The sequence below is a fragment of the Phacochoerus africanus genome, chromosome 5, assembly GCF_016906955.1.
Source record: "Phacochoerus africanus isolate WHEZ1 chromosome 5, ROS_Pafr_v1, whole genome shotgun sequence".
Taxonomy (NCBI): Eukaryota; Metazoa; Chordata; class Mammalia; order Artiodactyla; family Suidae; genus Phacochoerus; species Phacochoerus africanus.
In genome coordinates this window covers 107,285,523-107,299,126 of record NC_062548.1, presented here as the reverse complement: position 1 = coordinate 107,299,126, position 13,604 = coordinate 107,285,523, and the positions used below count along the sequence as shown (strand labels likewise).

General features: G+C 38.6%; 1 protein-coding gene across 1 annotated transcript in view; it reads left to right on the top strand.

Annotated features, from left to right (window-relative positions):
• QPCT (glutaminyl-peptide cyclotransferase) overlaps positions 1-10,775 on the top strand; it is a 28,460-nt gene extending 17,685 nt beyond the window's left edge. Inside the window, exons 4-7 of the mRNA XM_047782271.1 lie at positions 3,705-3,881; positions 5,806-5,905; positions 8,416-8,532; positions 10,183-10,775. Of these exons, the coding sequence (XP_047638227.1) occupies positions 3,705-3,881; positions 5,806-5,905; positions 8,416-8,532; positions 10,183-10,328 (540 nt within the window). The 3' untranslated portion in view covers positions 10,329-10,775. The remainder of the gene's footprint in view (positions 1-3,704; positions 3,882-5,805; positions 5,906-8,415; positions 8,533-10,182) is intronic.
• The last annotated feature ends 2,829 nt before the right edge of the window (positions 10,776-13,604 follow it).

Here is a 13,604-nt window from a genome sequence, read left to right as displayed (position 1 = left end):
CCCAGGAGGAGGATAAGAGGCTAGTGGAGCAGAGCCAACTTTGATGACTGCAGGGTGAAGCAGAGCTCCTCCAGCCAAACCCAGCCTAAGACCACTTGTCCCTAGCTGACTGCAGACCCTGCAGAACTCATGATTGTTTTAAGCCACTGAGTTCGGGGTGGTTTTTTACACCTTATTATGGTGGCATTAGCTGTTAACAGTCTTGGATGGGGAAGACTGCAGATAATTTCCTGACTCTCTTAACACGGATAACTAGGTATTCGTCATATTGCCACGAAGGACCAGAAGACCTTCACAAATCTAGCTACATAGATTTTCTAGCTCCAAAATACTAGGCTGAGTTACTAGAAACTGAAGGCTACAGTTATTTTCCTGTCAATCCTAAAAAGAAGTAAAAAGAGCAAGTTGCTTCATAGGACTCAGGGTCATTGTCTAAAAGAGTCTACCCCTATCTAAATGAAATGGTGCTAAGAGAATCATTGCACTAAACAATGAAAGTAAATCATTGCACTAAACATTAGAGTCACCAAGCTGTTGACATTTCTGAGGCACCAGAATCTTCAAACTTGCAGGCTATTAAAACTACTTTTTTTTTTTTTGTCTTTTAGGGCTGCACCTAAGGCATATGGAGGTTCCCAGGGTAGGGGTCCAGTTGGAGCTATAGCTGCTGGCCTACGCCAGAGCCACAGCAACTCGGGATCCCAGCTGTGTCTTCGACCTACACCATAGCTCACGGCAATGCTGGATCCTTAACCCACTGAGCGAGGCCAGGGATTGATCCATGTCCTCATGGATGCTAGTTGGGTTTGTTAACTGCTGAGCCACGACAGGAACTCTGAAAACTATCTTATTTTTGCTTCTGTCCTGGGCATGAACAGAATGTCTCTGGTCCCAAAGAGTCTTATTCTGTTCTGGTGTTCTGTGATCATGCTATTTGATTTGGAGTTAGAACTTTGGAACCAGTCAAGGCCCTTTAAACTTAGAAATGTGTGTCCTAAAGTATGCACCTCATATGTTTTGCCAGTGAGAAAATGTTTTGTTACTTAGTTCTTTTTTTTTTTTTTCTGATGCACCTGTGGCATATGGAAGTTACCAGGCCAGGGACTGAATCCAAGCCATAGCTGCAATCTAAGCCACAGCTGCAGCAACACTGGATCCCTAACTCACTGCACTAGGTCGGGGATTTAACTGGTTTCTCTACAGAGACAAGCTGGATCATTAACCTATTGCACCACAGAGGGAACTCCTACTTAGTTCTTATTAAATCCTAAGTGAATATATATTATACAGACAGATACATCCTGTACTGAGTACTATTGGGAGTTATAAAAGATTCAAAATATAATAAACTGTCCTTTTCCTGGAATCTAATTAAGGAGTAACATTAAGACAATTGAAATGATTACCTTACAAAGATAACTTAGCTTTCAGTTTATAAAGAAATTTTTCTTCTTATGAAATCACCCTGAAACAATCAGGGAAAATTCCATCTTTAAAGAAACCAGGGAACATCAGTTAATGGGAACAACTATAGGAAGACAGAAGGTGAAAAGGCAGAGGACATAAAGAGAAGTCATGTTCTCCAGAGGGGAAGGACTGAAAGAAGCCAGTGGTCCCCTGATAAAATCCTGAATGGCTCAGGGATGGGAGGAGACAGTAAGGAAGGCAGAAGTGAGGCGAGGGTGTTTATAAGTCTGTATAAAGAGCACTTAGGTACATAAAATTTTCACTCCACACCTGGCACCTACCAGGAGATGATAGAATATTTTTCTGGAGAAGTTGAACCAGAGAGGTTCTGGATGTGGGGACACCAGGTACAGAGGAGAGTAGTAATGAGGTGCCTCATGGAAATCAGCGAGATTAGGTGAAAGAGTATACACTGAGCAGCGAGAAGCCCAGCCTTTCCCCCATTTCCAGCTTGAGAAAGCCAGCAGCCAGTTCATACCCATCAGGTAGACAATTGGAGGATCTTCCTCTGGAGAATGTGAATTATTTCCTAGAAAAGAGCCATAGACAGTTACATTTCGGATCCTCAGTGAAAACACTGACTGGTCCTCAGATTGCCCTGCAGTGGAGCCAACCAATCTGTGTCTCTAATCAGTGTTTTAGTATCTTATTGTTTAATGTAAATGCACGCAAAGGATGATCAGACATTTGAGGACTGTCTCCAGCAGAAATGAAACAAAGCAAAGCAAATAATGAAAGTTGAAAAGTGAACTCAGAGGACATAGGGTACAGGACCAGAAAATATCTTAAAGAACACTATTTTAATATCCTTAGAGAGGTAAGAGGAGACGTTTTATCCACAACAGATTAAAGAAACATCAGATTCATTTCTGTCCAATGGGAACACATTTTCCAGTAATGAAGAGAAGCAGAGAGAGCAAATGGTTGTGAATTTTTCTTCATCCAGGTTTAGCTGCATGAGTGTAGGTACAGAGCAGGCAGAGAGTTGGACTTAATACTATGTTTTTGCCAGTGAATTTGACCACAGAGGCACGGGAGTGGAGTGTGTAATGCAGGGAGCAATTAGAATGATTGACTGCAATTGAGCTGAATATAGAGTGAAGTGAGGATATCATGGGGGTAAAGAAAAGACTGTGTAAAAGTGAACAATTCAATAGGTTAGGGATTCCAGTGGGGTTGAAGGATTGTGGGGGTTAGTTTACCAGAAAGACTAATCTGAAAGTTGAGGGTTGTCCGACAGTGGAAAGTATAAAATCCATCAGAATCCTACTCACCCTTGTAAGTTCTGCTCAAACCCTTTTTCCAAAAGTCTTCCTTAACACTCCAAGGATTTGACCTCTCCATCTATCCAAATCCCAGAAGAGTTTTATGTTACATTTTTGACCCTTGGTACCTTTTGCCATGCCGATGTATTCGTTTTATCTTTCCCTAACCCAACTAAAGTATAGGTTCCTCCAAGGGAGAGGCTATAATTATCATTCTTTGTGTCTGTGGCATTCCAGGGGAAGATTCTTGAACCTAGACTCAATACAACACTGCAGACTTAAATAAAGTGAGAAGCAAGATTTGCAGTTGTTTCAGGTTGGCTTCCCTGGGATGCACCCTCTGACACAGAGGTTAGCATTTCAGTCACTTACTAGGGCGTGGCCTTGACTCAACACCTATGACAGGTAGGGGGAAGAAATGGAAATAGAGGGAGAAGCCAGGCTGCCATGCAGGTTCAGCAACAGCCTCATCCAACCCCTGGAGAGCTCTGGGGGTAGCGTGGCCTTTAAAGAAGCCTTAGTACCTGCGTAGGCCAGCAAGCAGATGTAGGTTGCCCTGTGGCTGAGCCAAGCCTTAAAGGGACTAACAACTGAAGGCTTTCTGCTGACACCTCTGCTGGCAGCAGGGACAACACAATATTCTGAGAGGGAATGGGGTGTTGTGTCACAGTGTCCACTATTACACTTGCATGGTTCCAGAGTTTTCTAAGGAGTAAGAAAAAAATGTAAGACTTCTATTTTCAGAGGAAAATGGAGAAAGCGAGATTTATATGGGCGAAGACTTGGGATTTGTGATGATTTTCAGAGAGGAAATGGTACATATTTGGCATATTTTTACTTGTTTTGGCTTCTTACTTTTCTTCATGACACATCTTTTTTGTCCAGTTAATAGGAAAGAATACTCTTTTTTAATAAGAATATTTTCGCTACTTTTCTTTTCTTTTTTTTTTTTTTAAAAAAAAAAAAAACAAGAATATATCAGACTTGAAGCCAGATCTCTCACTCCAGTTAATTTTCTTTGATGGGGAAGAGGCTTTTCTTCACTGGTCTCCTCATGATTCTCTGTATGGGTCTCGGCACTTAGCTTCCAAGATGGCATCGACCCCGCACCCACCTGGAGCAAGGGACACCAACCAACTGCATGGCATGGTGAGTCTGGATGATTTTCATAGTGCTGCAGCTGCAGGCTCTGATTCAAAGGAAGCCAAATCGAAAGCCAATTAAAGACCTATAAATGCCATGGCATTCTTCGAGGAGAGTGTTTATAATAGAACATTTTTGGCAGGCATTGGGTTTTTGAGGAATCCCAGAGCTAAAAAGAATGATTCTGAGTTGGAAGTTATGTTTGACTGAGCTTAATTAAAATGATATTAAAAACCAGAATAAGGAAACATCAGAGTCAGTTCAGTCCCATGGGAGCACATCCCCCGAGTAAGTATTGAGGTGGAGAGAACAAATCTCATCTGTGAAGTCCCTATCAAGCCGGAGGAGGCTGGGGTCTTGGGAAGTGGTATAAGAGTGGAACATAGTATGGGAACGGGAGTGAAGAAATCTTTGGTGGCTTCAAAGCATTACAGTAACTTGAAGTGTGTAAAGGACATTTTGATTTGTCAGTTTTGATATGGTATTTTTCATGTGCGGGTGGAATCATTTTGATGCTGTCTTAAAACCCCACTCCTATTACCAAGTAATGGGTGCAACTTATGGCCCCTCTTCATCCCATATTCTGGCCCCATACCCCATACCGAGTCCTTTATTCCACCTTTGAATTTCCTATTCTGACTCTCTTCCCATATTTGCCCTTCACTCAGTATTTGAGGCCTTGCTAACCCCAGCATGGACTTCATTACTCCCTACGGCTCCATCCATCCCTGACCCTCACCCTACCTCTGAACTGATAACCTGTTCCTAACCCCTCCACTCATCCCTGTCCTTTGCCCTATCACTGACCTTCACCCTAAGAGTCTAAATGGCCACATTTAATGTCCTCTATGACTCCAACATATCTCAAGTTGGCTTTCCTTTTCATCCCATTACTCACTGGCAGCTCATAAGCGGTCAGGGGAACATGAGCACCTCATTCAATCACTTTCACTGAAGTAGCTAAAAAGGACTCAGAGGAGGAAGGGAGACCTGATTGATCAGCAGGAGGAACAAAGTTATTTGTTTACCAGTCTGAATATATGAGTCCATAGGATAGTTAAGGCCCCCCCCCAAAAACAAACTCTTAAGAGCTTATCCAACCTTGTGAATATACTGTTTTGAACAAGCCTGATCTCCCCAATAAATATATTTAATCATCATTCACGAGTTAACAGATACTATGTCTTTAGAGTCAAAAACTCTGAAAACACTTATCTATTATGTGTCAGGATCAATGCTAGATATTTACCCATACCCTGTCTCACATATATAAATCAGGAGATTTTAATCTGGGTGATAATCTTCAGAGACTCCTTAAGCCTGCTGATGTCCTGTGGCTCAAACAGGTTAAGAAATACTAGCCTATTATAGAGGCTTATAGCTGGAGATCAGCAAACTTGAGCTTCTCATTTAATAGAAAAGGAAATGGAAATCTAGAGACTAAACTCATAGAGCTCCTAGTCAAGGAGTTTTTCCTAAATGTTGCCTTTAAGGATTAAAAAGTTACTATCCAAGTGCTCTTCTGTGGCAGTTGTGTTATTACAGACTAAGGATAAAATGGGTAATTAGAATGGAACAGAAGATCAAACAGGCTTGCATACCCATCTGAAAATAAAGCAAATGTATTCTTTTTCTATGAAATATTTATCCCAATGTCCTCCTTCTAATTTATCCTTAGTGATATCCTTCTGTGGTTACAGACATGAAGAATCTACAATTTGCCATTTGTCCACATTGCATAAGCAAGATTTAAAAAATTTCCTCAAATGATTCACTTACAATGTTATTAAACCTTTTCTTCATGTTTATAGCTCCCTATTTTATTCCAATTTATTCAAATACAGCTAGTTTTGACTAATTTTTTTTTTCTATTGATGGGCATGAAATGTGTTTTAGCAACAGTGATTGTACAATATTTTTTCTTCCTTAGGATTTACTGATCTTACTGGATTTAATTGGAGCTCCAAACCCAACATTTCCCAATTTTTTCCCAACCTCTGCCAGATGGTTTGATAGACTTCAAGCAATTGGTAAGTACCACTGGTATTAAAGAGTTAAACCTGGTTTCTTCCTACTGCATTTTATTATTATTATTAAAATTTTTTTTTTGTCTCTTTAGGGCCACACCCACAGCATATGGAAGTTCCCAGGCTCGGGGTCCAATCGGAACTGTAACTGCCAGTCTACACCACAGCAACAGCAACACTGGATTCGAGCCACTTATGTGACCTACACCACAGCTCACAGAAATGCTGGATCCTTAACTCACTGAGGGAGGCCAGGGATAGAACCTCTGTCCTCATGGATAATAGTCAGGTTCGTTACTGCTGAGCCACCATGGGAAATCCTCCACTGCATTTTAAAATTCAGAATTTATTATTTAAGTGTATGATTTGAATATATAATATACTTTACTGGATTTTTTTTCTTGCTCTATTGATTTAGTTTATTATTACTATTCATCTTTTTCGGAAGACTCACTTTATTTTCCTACATGAAACTGCCTTTTGAAATGGAAGCATAAAGTACTACATTTCATATTTGCATATTCTTAGAAACGAGTTGGAAATATTTTCTCAGAGTCCTATTTGAAGCATATGGAATGAATTTTTAGGGAAAACTCAGCATAACATGTTGGATAATTATGACTGTTACGTCTTTATAATGATACCAGAAGATATTCTTTAATGTTTCTTTCTTTTCCATCTCTGTCTTTAACATCTTCTGTTTTATGCTTTATGCAGATGTGATTTTCCTTTAAATCTAATACAATCTCTGCCTATTTTTCCAAGTAGTAGAGATGGGGTTATAAGAGAAAGCCAAAATCCTTCAAGGGTCATTTAAGAGAAGGTTTAGTATCAAATAAATGAGAGTAGACTAGGCCAGGCCAGTCTGGGAAACAAAGATATGTATGGCTCAAGAGAGAGGCTTGGGGCTTGGAGAAGGAAAAGGAGAATAGCTTCTTTTCCCTTCTTGTACCTCCACTCCACCCCCTGCCCCTTTTCCAAACACACACACACACACACACACACACACACACCCCAAAACAAAACAATTGGCATCAGGGAGAGATGAGCATGAGATAGACTTCTATTATAGAATCCAGGCCAGGAGCCTGCTTTTGATGCAAGAACATCAGGCTAGGAATTCCTTTCTAGCCACACAAACTTCTTGGAGCAGGACAGAATTGTTTTTCTTCTAAGCAGTGGGAAAAGAACTGCCATCTTAACTCATGCTTTTGCTGTGAGTTCAGAATTTGCCAATATCCAGATCTAGAATATTATGAAAGAAATTTTACCTGAATCTCAGATGCTTATCTTTGGCAAATTTCAATCCCTAGATTGAAAGAATTGCTATTATGCTATTATTAAAATAAGCTTCTTGGGCCTCTTCCTTACAGCATGTTTTCCTTACTTTGATGGTAGCCTCAAGAAGTTGGGTTTGGCTTTCTTTCAAGGATTTTGTTCACTTCTCTTATTTCCTCCACCAGAATGAATTTATATTAGTAACTCAGATCTTGATATAATTTTAATCCATTGTGCTGCCCCACCTAGTGGTATTTACACTTCAAACCATATCTCTAATTGTATAAGTTGTATTCCAAGATAAAGGGATTACAAATATCAACAAACAGATGGGAATATTGTTTTAGTGGTATCAAGGGCTTTCTTGATGTTGCTAAAATCACATTACATATGAATGCTTACCACTGGGTCTAGTTTTACCCTTTAAATGTAGCAATTAAAATAACCCTATCCTGGGAAGTTTCACTCAGTTGTCTTAAACTCTTCTTGTGATCCCTTATTGTTTTATAATGGACTCATGCTGTAAGTAGCCAGGCTAGGGGTTACTTAGAACACATGGGTTCTAAGTTACAAGATGATAAGAGTGATGGAATGTAGGCCAGTGGTTCTCAAATTCTAGTGTGCACTAGCGTCATCTGGAGGGCTAGTTACACCTCAGATCATTGGGCCTGACCCCTAGAATTTCTGATTCAGTATCTGAAGTGTGCCCAGTTAATCTGCATTTCTAACATGTTCCCAGGTGATGCTGGTGCAGCTGATCAGAGACCACACTTTGCCCTGATACAAGTCATAATAGGTATCCCTTTCTCATAGAGTGACCACTCAGTAAAGTACTTTATGCCTATTCTGTTTGAGAATTCCACTCCAAGCCCCACATCTCCTCTTAAGGGATTTCTTGTGCAGGGTTGAGGATCTGTAAGTATTTGTACCTGTGTTTCCCCTCCCCCCCATTTTCCTCTAGTTTTCTCAGCTTCATTTCTCCATTGTTCTATTGAGTTTCTGACTCTAAGAAGGTTTTCCACCGGTAAAGCTAGAGCCGTGTGTGACTGTTCTCCCAGAGCTACTCCAAAATGTTCACACCCAAGTTCAGCACAGATGTTTATTGTCATGTGGTACTACTGCATAATGTTTTAAAAACAACAGCAGCATATGCCAAGATTTCAAGCTCCTTATGCATGCTGACTGTTGACCAGATAAAAATAGATTTTCATCTGCTGTCTAATTGTCATCTGCAGAACATGAACTCCATGTATTTGGTTTGCTCAAGGATCACTCTTGGGAGAGACGGTATTTCCAGAATTATGGTTATGGAGGTGTGATTCAGGATGACCACGTTCCATTTTTAAGAAAAGGTAATGTGTATGTATATGTATGCATGTATGCACATGTGCATTTTTTGCTTATATTTTATTTTATGTGCATTTGCAACAATCTAGAAGCGAGAAGAACCATTAAATTTAATAACTGATTAGTTAAATAATTTACCAATCATCTCATAGCTTCTATTTTTATAAAAGCCATTCCAAATCTCTGAGGATTTTTTTTTTTTTTGCTTTTTAGGGCCACACTTGTGGCATATGGAGGTCCCCAGGCTAGGGGTCAAATCAGAGCTACAGCTGCTGGTCTACACCACAGTTACAGCAACGCAGATCCCAGCTGCGTTTGCAAGCTACACCACAGATCACAGCAATGCCAGATCCTTAACCCACTGAGCTAGACCAGGGATTAAACATGCAACTTCATGGTTCCTGCTCGGATTTGTTCCTGCTGTGTCATGACGGGAACTCCTTTTTTTTTGTTTTTCTTTTTTTTTGAGAGTGACAGGTGCGGTATATGGAGGTTCCCAGGCTAGGGGTTGAATCAGAGCTACAGCTGCTGGCCTATACCATAGCCACTGCAACTCGGGATCCAAACCGGATCTGCAACCTAAATCACATCTCATGGCAACATCAATGGTCACATCTCTGACCCATTTAGTGAGGCTGGGGATTGAACATACATCCTTATGAGTACTAGTTGGATTAGTTTCCACAGCACCGCAGCAGGAACTCCTAGATAGTATTTTTGTGCCTGTGTAACTCTGGTGTTTTCCTGTTAATAAGGAAGCAATATCTTTGTCAGTGGAAGTCTAAATTAATTCAAGAATTCTTGCAGTAGCCTCCCAATTGATCTCTTGCTTTTGCTCTTACTTCCCTATTCTTTACATAGTAGCAAGAATTATCTTTTAAAACTATCAATCAAATCATGTTACTTCCCTGCTTTAAAGCTCTGGTGGCTTGCCATCATATAGAATAAGACCCAGGGTCTTTATCATGACTTACAAGGGCCTCCATTTTCTGACGCCTTTCTCTCCAATATCATTTCCCACTTCTTTCTCTGAACTATTGCTCTGATCTGGCACATTGTTTGAGGAACAACCTCCTCGCTGTTCCTCAAGCAGGCCAAGCACACTCCTACCTCTCAACCTGTGCACTTGCTAATACTGCTGCCTGGAGTGCTTATCCTCAGATCTTCACAAGGCTTCGCTCTCCTTCATTGCATCTATTTAAATGTTAGGGTCTCAAAGAGGCCTTCCCTGACTTTAAGTACCTATTTCTTGGCCCTGCTCTCTGCCCTTCATTCTCTATTCCCTTAATTGAATTTATGATTCTTTATAAAGCTTATCACTTTCTAAAATTATTTGTTTTTTGTTCTTTCTCTACTGCAGTGTAAGTGAATATGAGAAAAGGCTTTGCTTTTTCACTAATGAAACCTCAATTCCTAGAATAGTGGCTGATACATAGTAAATGCTTTATAATTATTTTCTGAATTAATTAACATTGATTTAATGAATGAATGACTTTGGAGTATAAGGGTAAGATACAAGGAAGTACACAGATGATGAATTGTCAGCTGGGTTTGTAGCATACAGAGCTCCCACTCAGATGTCTTTGAAGAGTGATAACTTGCTAGTTTATCCACTGGAAATATGCACTTAATTACAAGTCGTTTCTTCCTGTTAGGTGTTCCAGTTTTGCATCTGATACCATCTCCTTTCCCTGAAGTATGGCACACCATGGATGACAATGAAGAAAATTTGGATAAAACAACCATTGACAATCTAAACAAAATCCTGCAAGTCTTTGTGTTAGAATATCTTCATTTGTAATATTCTGATTTAGTTTATGGTTTGCATCTAGTATCACATTCAGAATTCAAGGCACCATTTTAAATAATCTGACTCCAAACAAATCTTATGTGGAAACTGCCACAGATTCATTCCATAGGTACCTTTGAGTATCCTAGATTTACATCATCTCCTAAATTGCTCATTAATTTTCATCTAGCTAAAGAGTGTAAGAAAAACTGAAGATAAATATCTTTTAAAGACTCCTTTAGCTACAATATGAAGCTAACTCAGATTCATATAGTCAGTATCATGGTTTCTAAATAGTACTTAAATATGATGGTCATGTGAGATGCACAGACTTAGTTTTATGATTTTTTTTTTCACTTGGAATTTATACAAAACAGAGATGTAGTTTGAAGACTTACATTTCTTTGAGAAATCTTTGTATGGTTTATTTCATGGAAATTAAATCAGAATTAAATGCCACGTGAGTTTCCTTTTTTATATATAAATGAAAATCATATAATTTGAAGTATAGCTCGATTTCGACAGGGTTTTACAAATTTAACATTTGTATTGTGAAATAATATAATCAGTACCAAAAATATAGAAATTGGAGAGAAGGAAAAAAACCTATCATTTCATTGTATTAACAGAATCACGATTTACTCTAGTTTTTCCTCACATATTTTCAATACTCTTTTTATGTAGTTACAGTCAAACCCCAGGTACAATTTTTGGGGGCCATTTTTCTGTTAAATTATATAATAATCAGACATTTATTTGCTGGTCTTGGGTTTAGATGAAGACAGAGACTGTTGAGTGTGTTCTCCAGAGTCAATGTTAAGGTAACACAGTGGGATCAGTGCAGTTATGATCATTTTCTCTCTTTTTTTGGCCATGCCCAAGGCATGTGGAAGTTCCTGGGCCAGGAATTGAATCCATTCCAGTTTGGACCTGCGCCACGGCAGAGGCAACACTGGATCCTTAACCTGCTGTACCACACAGGAATTTCCCATGATTATTTTTGTGTAGGTAAATTATATGGTGTTCAGTTATTTATAGCATATTTCTTTCAGGACTTATGCAAGCAAAATTGTTTGGGCTGGAAACACATAGGAATTGATGGGTTTAGCTATAGGAAATAATTATCTTATTAATAATATTTATTAATAATTACCCTATTAGTGGGAGTTCCCGTCCATGTGCCGTGTGTATGGCCCTAAAAAGCAAAAAAAACCCCCACTTATCCTATTAATAATTATTAAATCATTATTTTCTTCTCTAGCTATAGGAAATAATTATCTAGAAATACACACTTGATCAGTCAAACAACTAGGAAATTAATCCTGCCATACAGATGAAGTTAGCTGCTGTTTTGCATTTCATTTTTCACAGTTAGCTGGTGTGCTTCCTGTTCTGAGCAGGCATTTAGTAAATCCTCACTGAATTAATGTGCTGGGGTTGGGTAGGTCTCAAGACAGACAAGCTGAGTGAGGAAGCAAAGGCATCTTTAATTTCAATAACAAAGAAAGTCACTGGAGAAGGAATTTACTTATGAAAACATACTTTCCAGGTTAAAAAAAGGGATGAATATAATTTTATCTCTACGACTTTACCTAATTTTACAAAAGAATAGCCAGAATTACATACAATTATATCTAACAATATCTGTCTGTACTCTCACAATGGTAAATTTTATAGAATTAGATTTTTTTTGAATTTCTTTTTATTTTACAAAACTCCTAAAATTATGTAAAGGGAAGTTGTCCCTTTGTGAGTCAAATAATATTAAGAGCTAACACTTACTGAGTACTAACTCAGGGTCAGTGTCATAAATGCTTTATATGTTTTTACCAATCTAATCCCCACAACAATCCTAAAGGGTAGGTGGTATTACTAACCCTATTTTATGATGCTCAGAATGGTTAAGTGTCTTTAAGATCATGCAGCTAGTACATGGCAACCGTGGGATTAGAACCCAAGCAGTCTGGCTCTAAAGCTCATGCTCTGAAGCACTGTACAGTACTGCCTCTTTACACGAAAAGACCTCTGCAGACTATTCTTAATGACAAGTGCAAAGCAACAACCGTACCTTGAAATTTTTATAGGTCTTTCATCATTCTGGGAGAGCATTCTTAATTCACTGCTGTCTGTGTTCACCTGACAATGTTAGTCTTCAGAGGCACACGATTTGTATGCAGAATTATTTCTCTGCTATGGTAAAGGCTATTTTTACATCAGCCTGGATATGACAGAAATCAACACGAGTGGTTCCAGGGCTAAAGAATCTAAGCCACAAAGCAGGATTAAAAGAGGCTGAGTTTTCTGGATTAATTTTGGGGTGAGAGAAAACATTTGAAAGGGGTTCAGAGAAAGCATATATTAAAAAAAAGCACCAGAAAAGAAACGATTTAACTGATGATACTGAAACAATGAAAGTTAAGCTTTAATAAGGAACCTAAAGATTAGTTGACATGTATAATTATAAACCTAAATAATAAATTATTTTTGAGGCAGAATGAAATATATAGGAGATCTACTATAATCTGTTGAGTTGACATTAGTTGAATTATTTTTAGAGGAGGATGTTGGAGGATATGTCGAAATGAGATAAAAGGAAAAATAAAAACATAAGCAGATTAATTCAGTGAAAGTTTCCTTCCTTTTAAATGGCACATCCTAAAATTATACTGAGTCTGTACTGTACGCAATCATGATACCATAAAGGGGACTTTTAAGGTATTAATTTTGATATTAATCTCTAAAATATGTTCTGTATAATACATGCCAGTCAGAAACATAACTTTAAAAAATTTTTAGCTGCAAAGGCGGGGTTCCATAAACATTATGTTGTATTTGTATTTTTTCTATATGTATTTTGGAGTATTTTACTGCCCTTAAGAGAACGATTTGTATGTTTTGTCCATTACTGTCAACCCTGCAATACATAGGGCTATTTTTCTTCTTCAAGAGAAATGAGTTCAAAGGAAAATATTCATAAAAGAGTATCTGTAACCTTGGCATCTAAAAAAATCATGAGTTTGTTATTGTAGCTTGAGGGCTGTGGCTGGAAGAGAAAAGACAGAGCCTTCAATCTGGAGAAATGTTTTAGGTGGTGAAGCAGTTGTCATAAGAACAAAGCAGCCCATGTTTTCAGCACCAACTCTAAATCTTTAAACTATTTCATGAAACTTCTTCCTCCATCAAAGAAGTGCATTCATCACGATGAATCATGTGAAAACGGAACATTCACTCAATCAACTTGGCTCAGCTGGAGGTGATTACTCCTTAAAGGAGGCAAGGACAAGACAC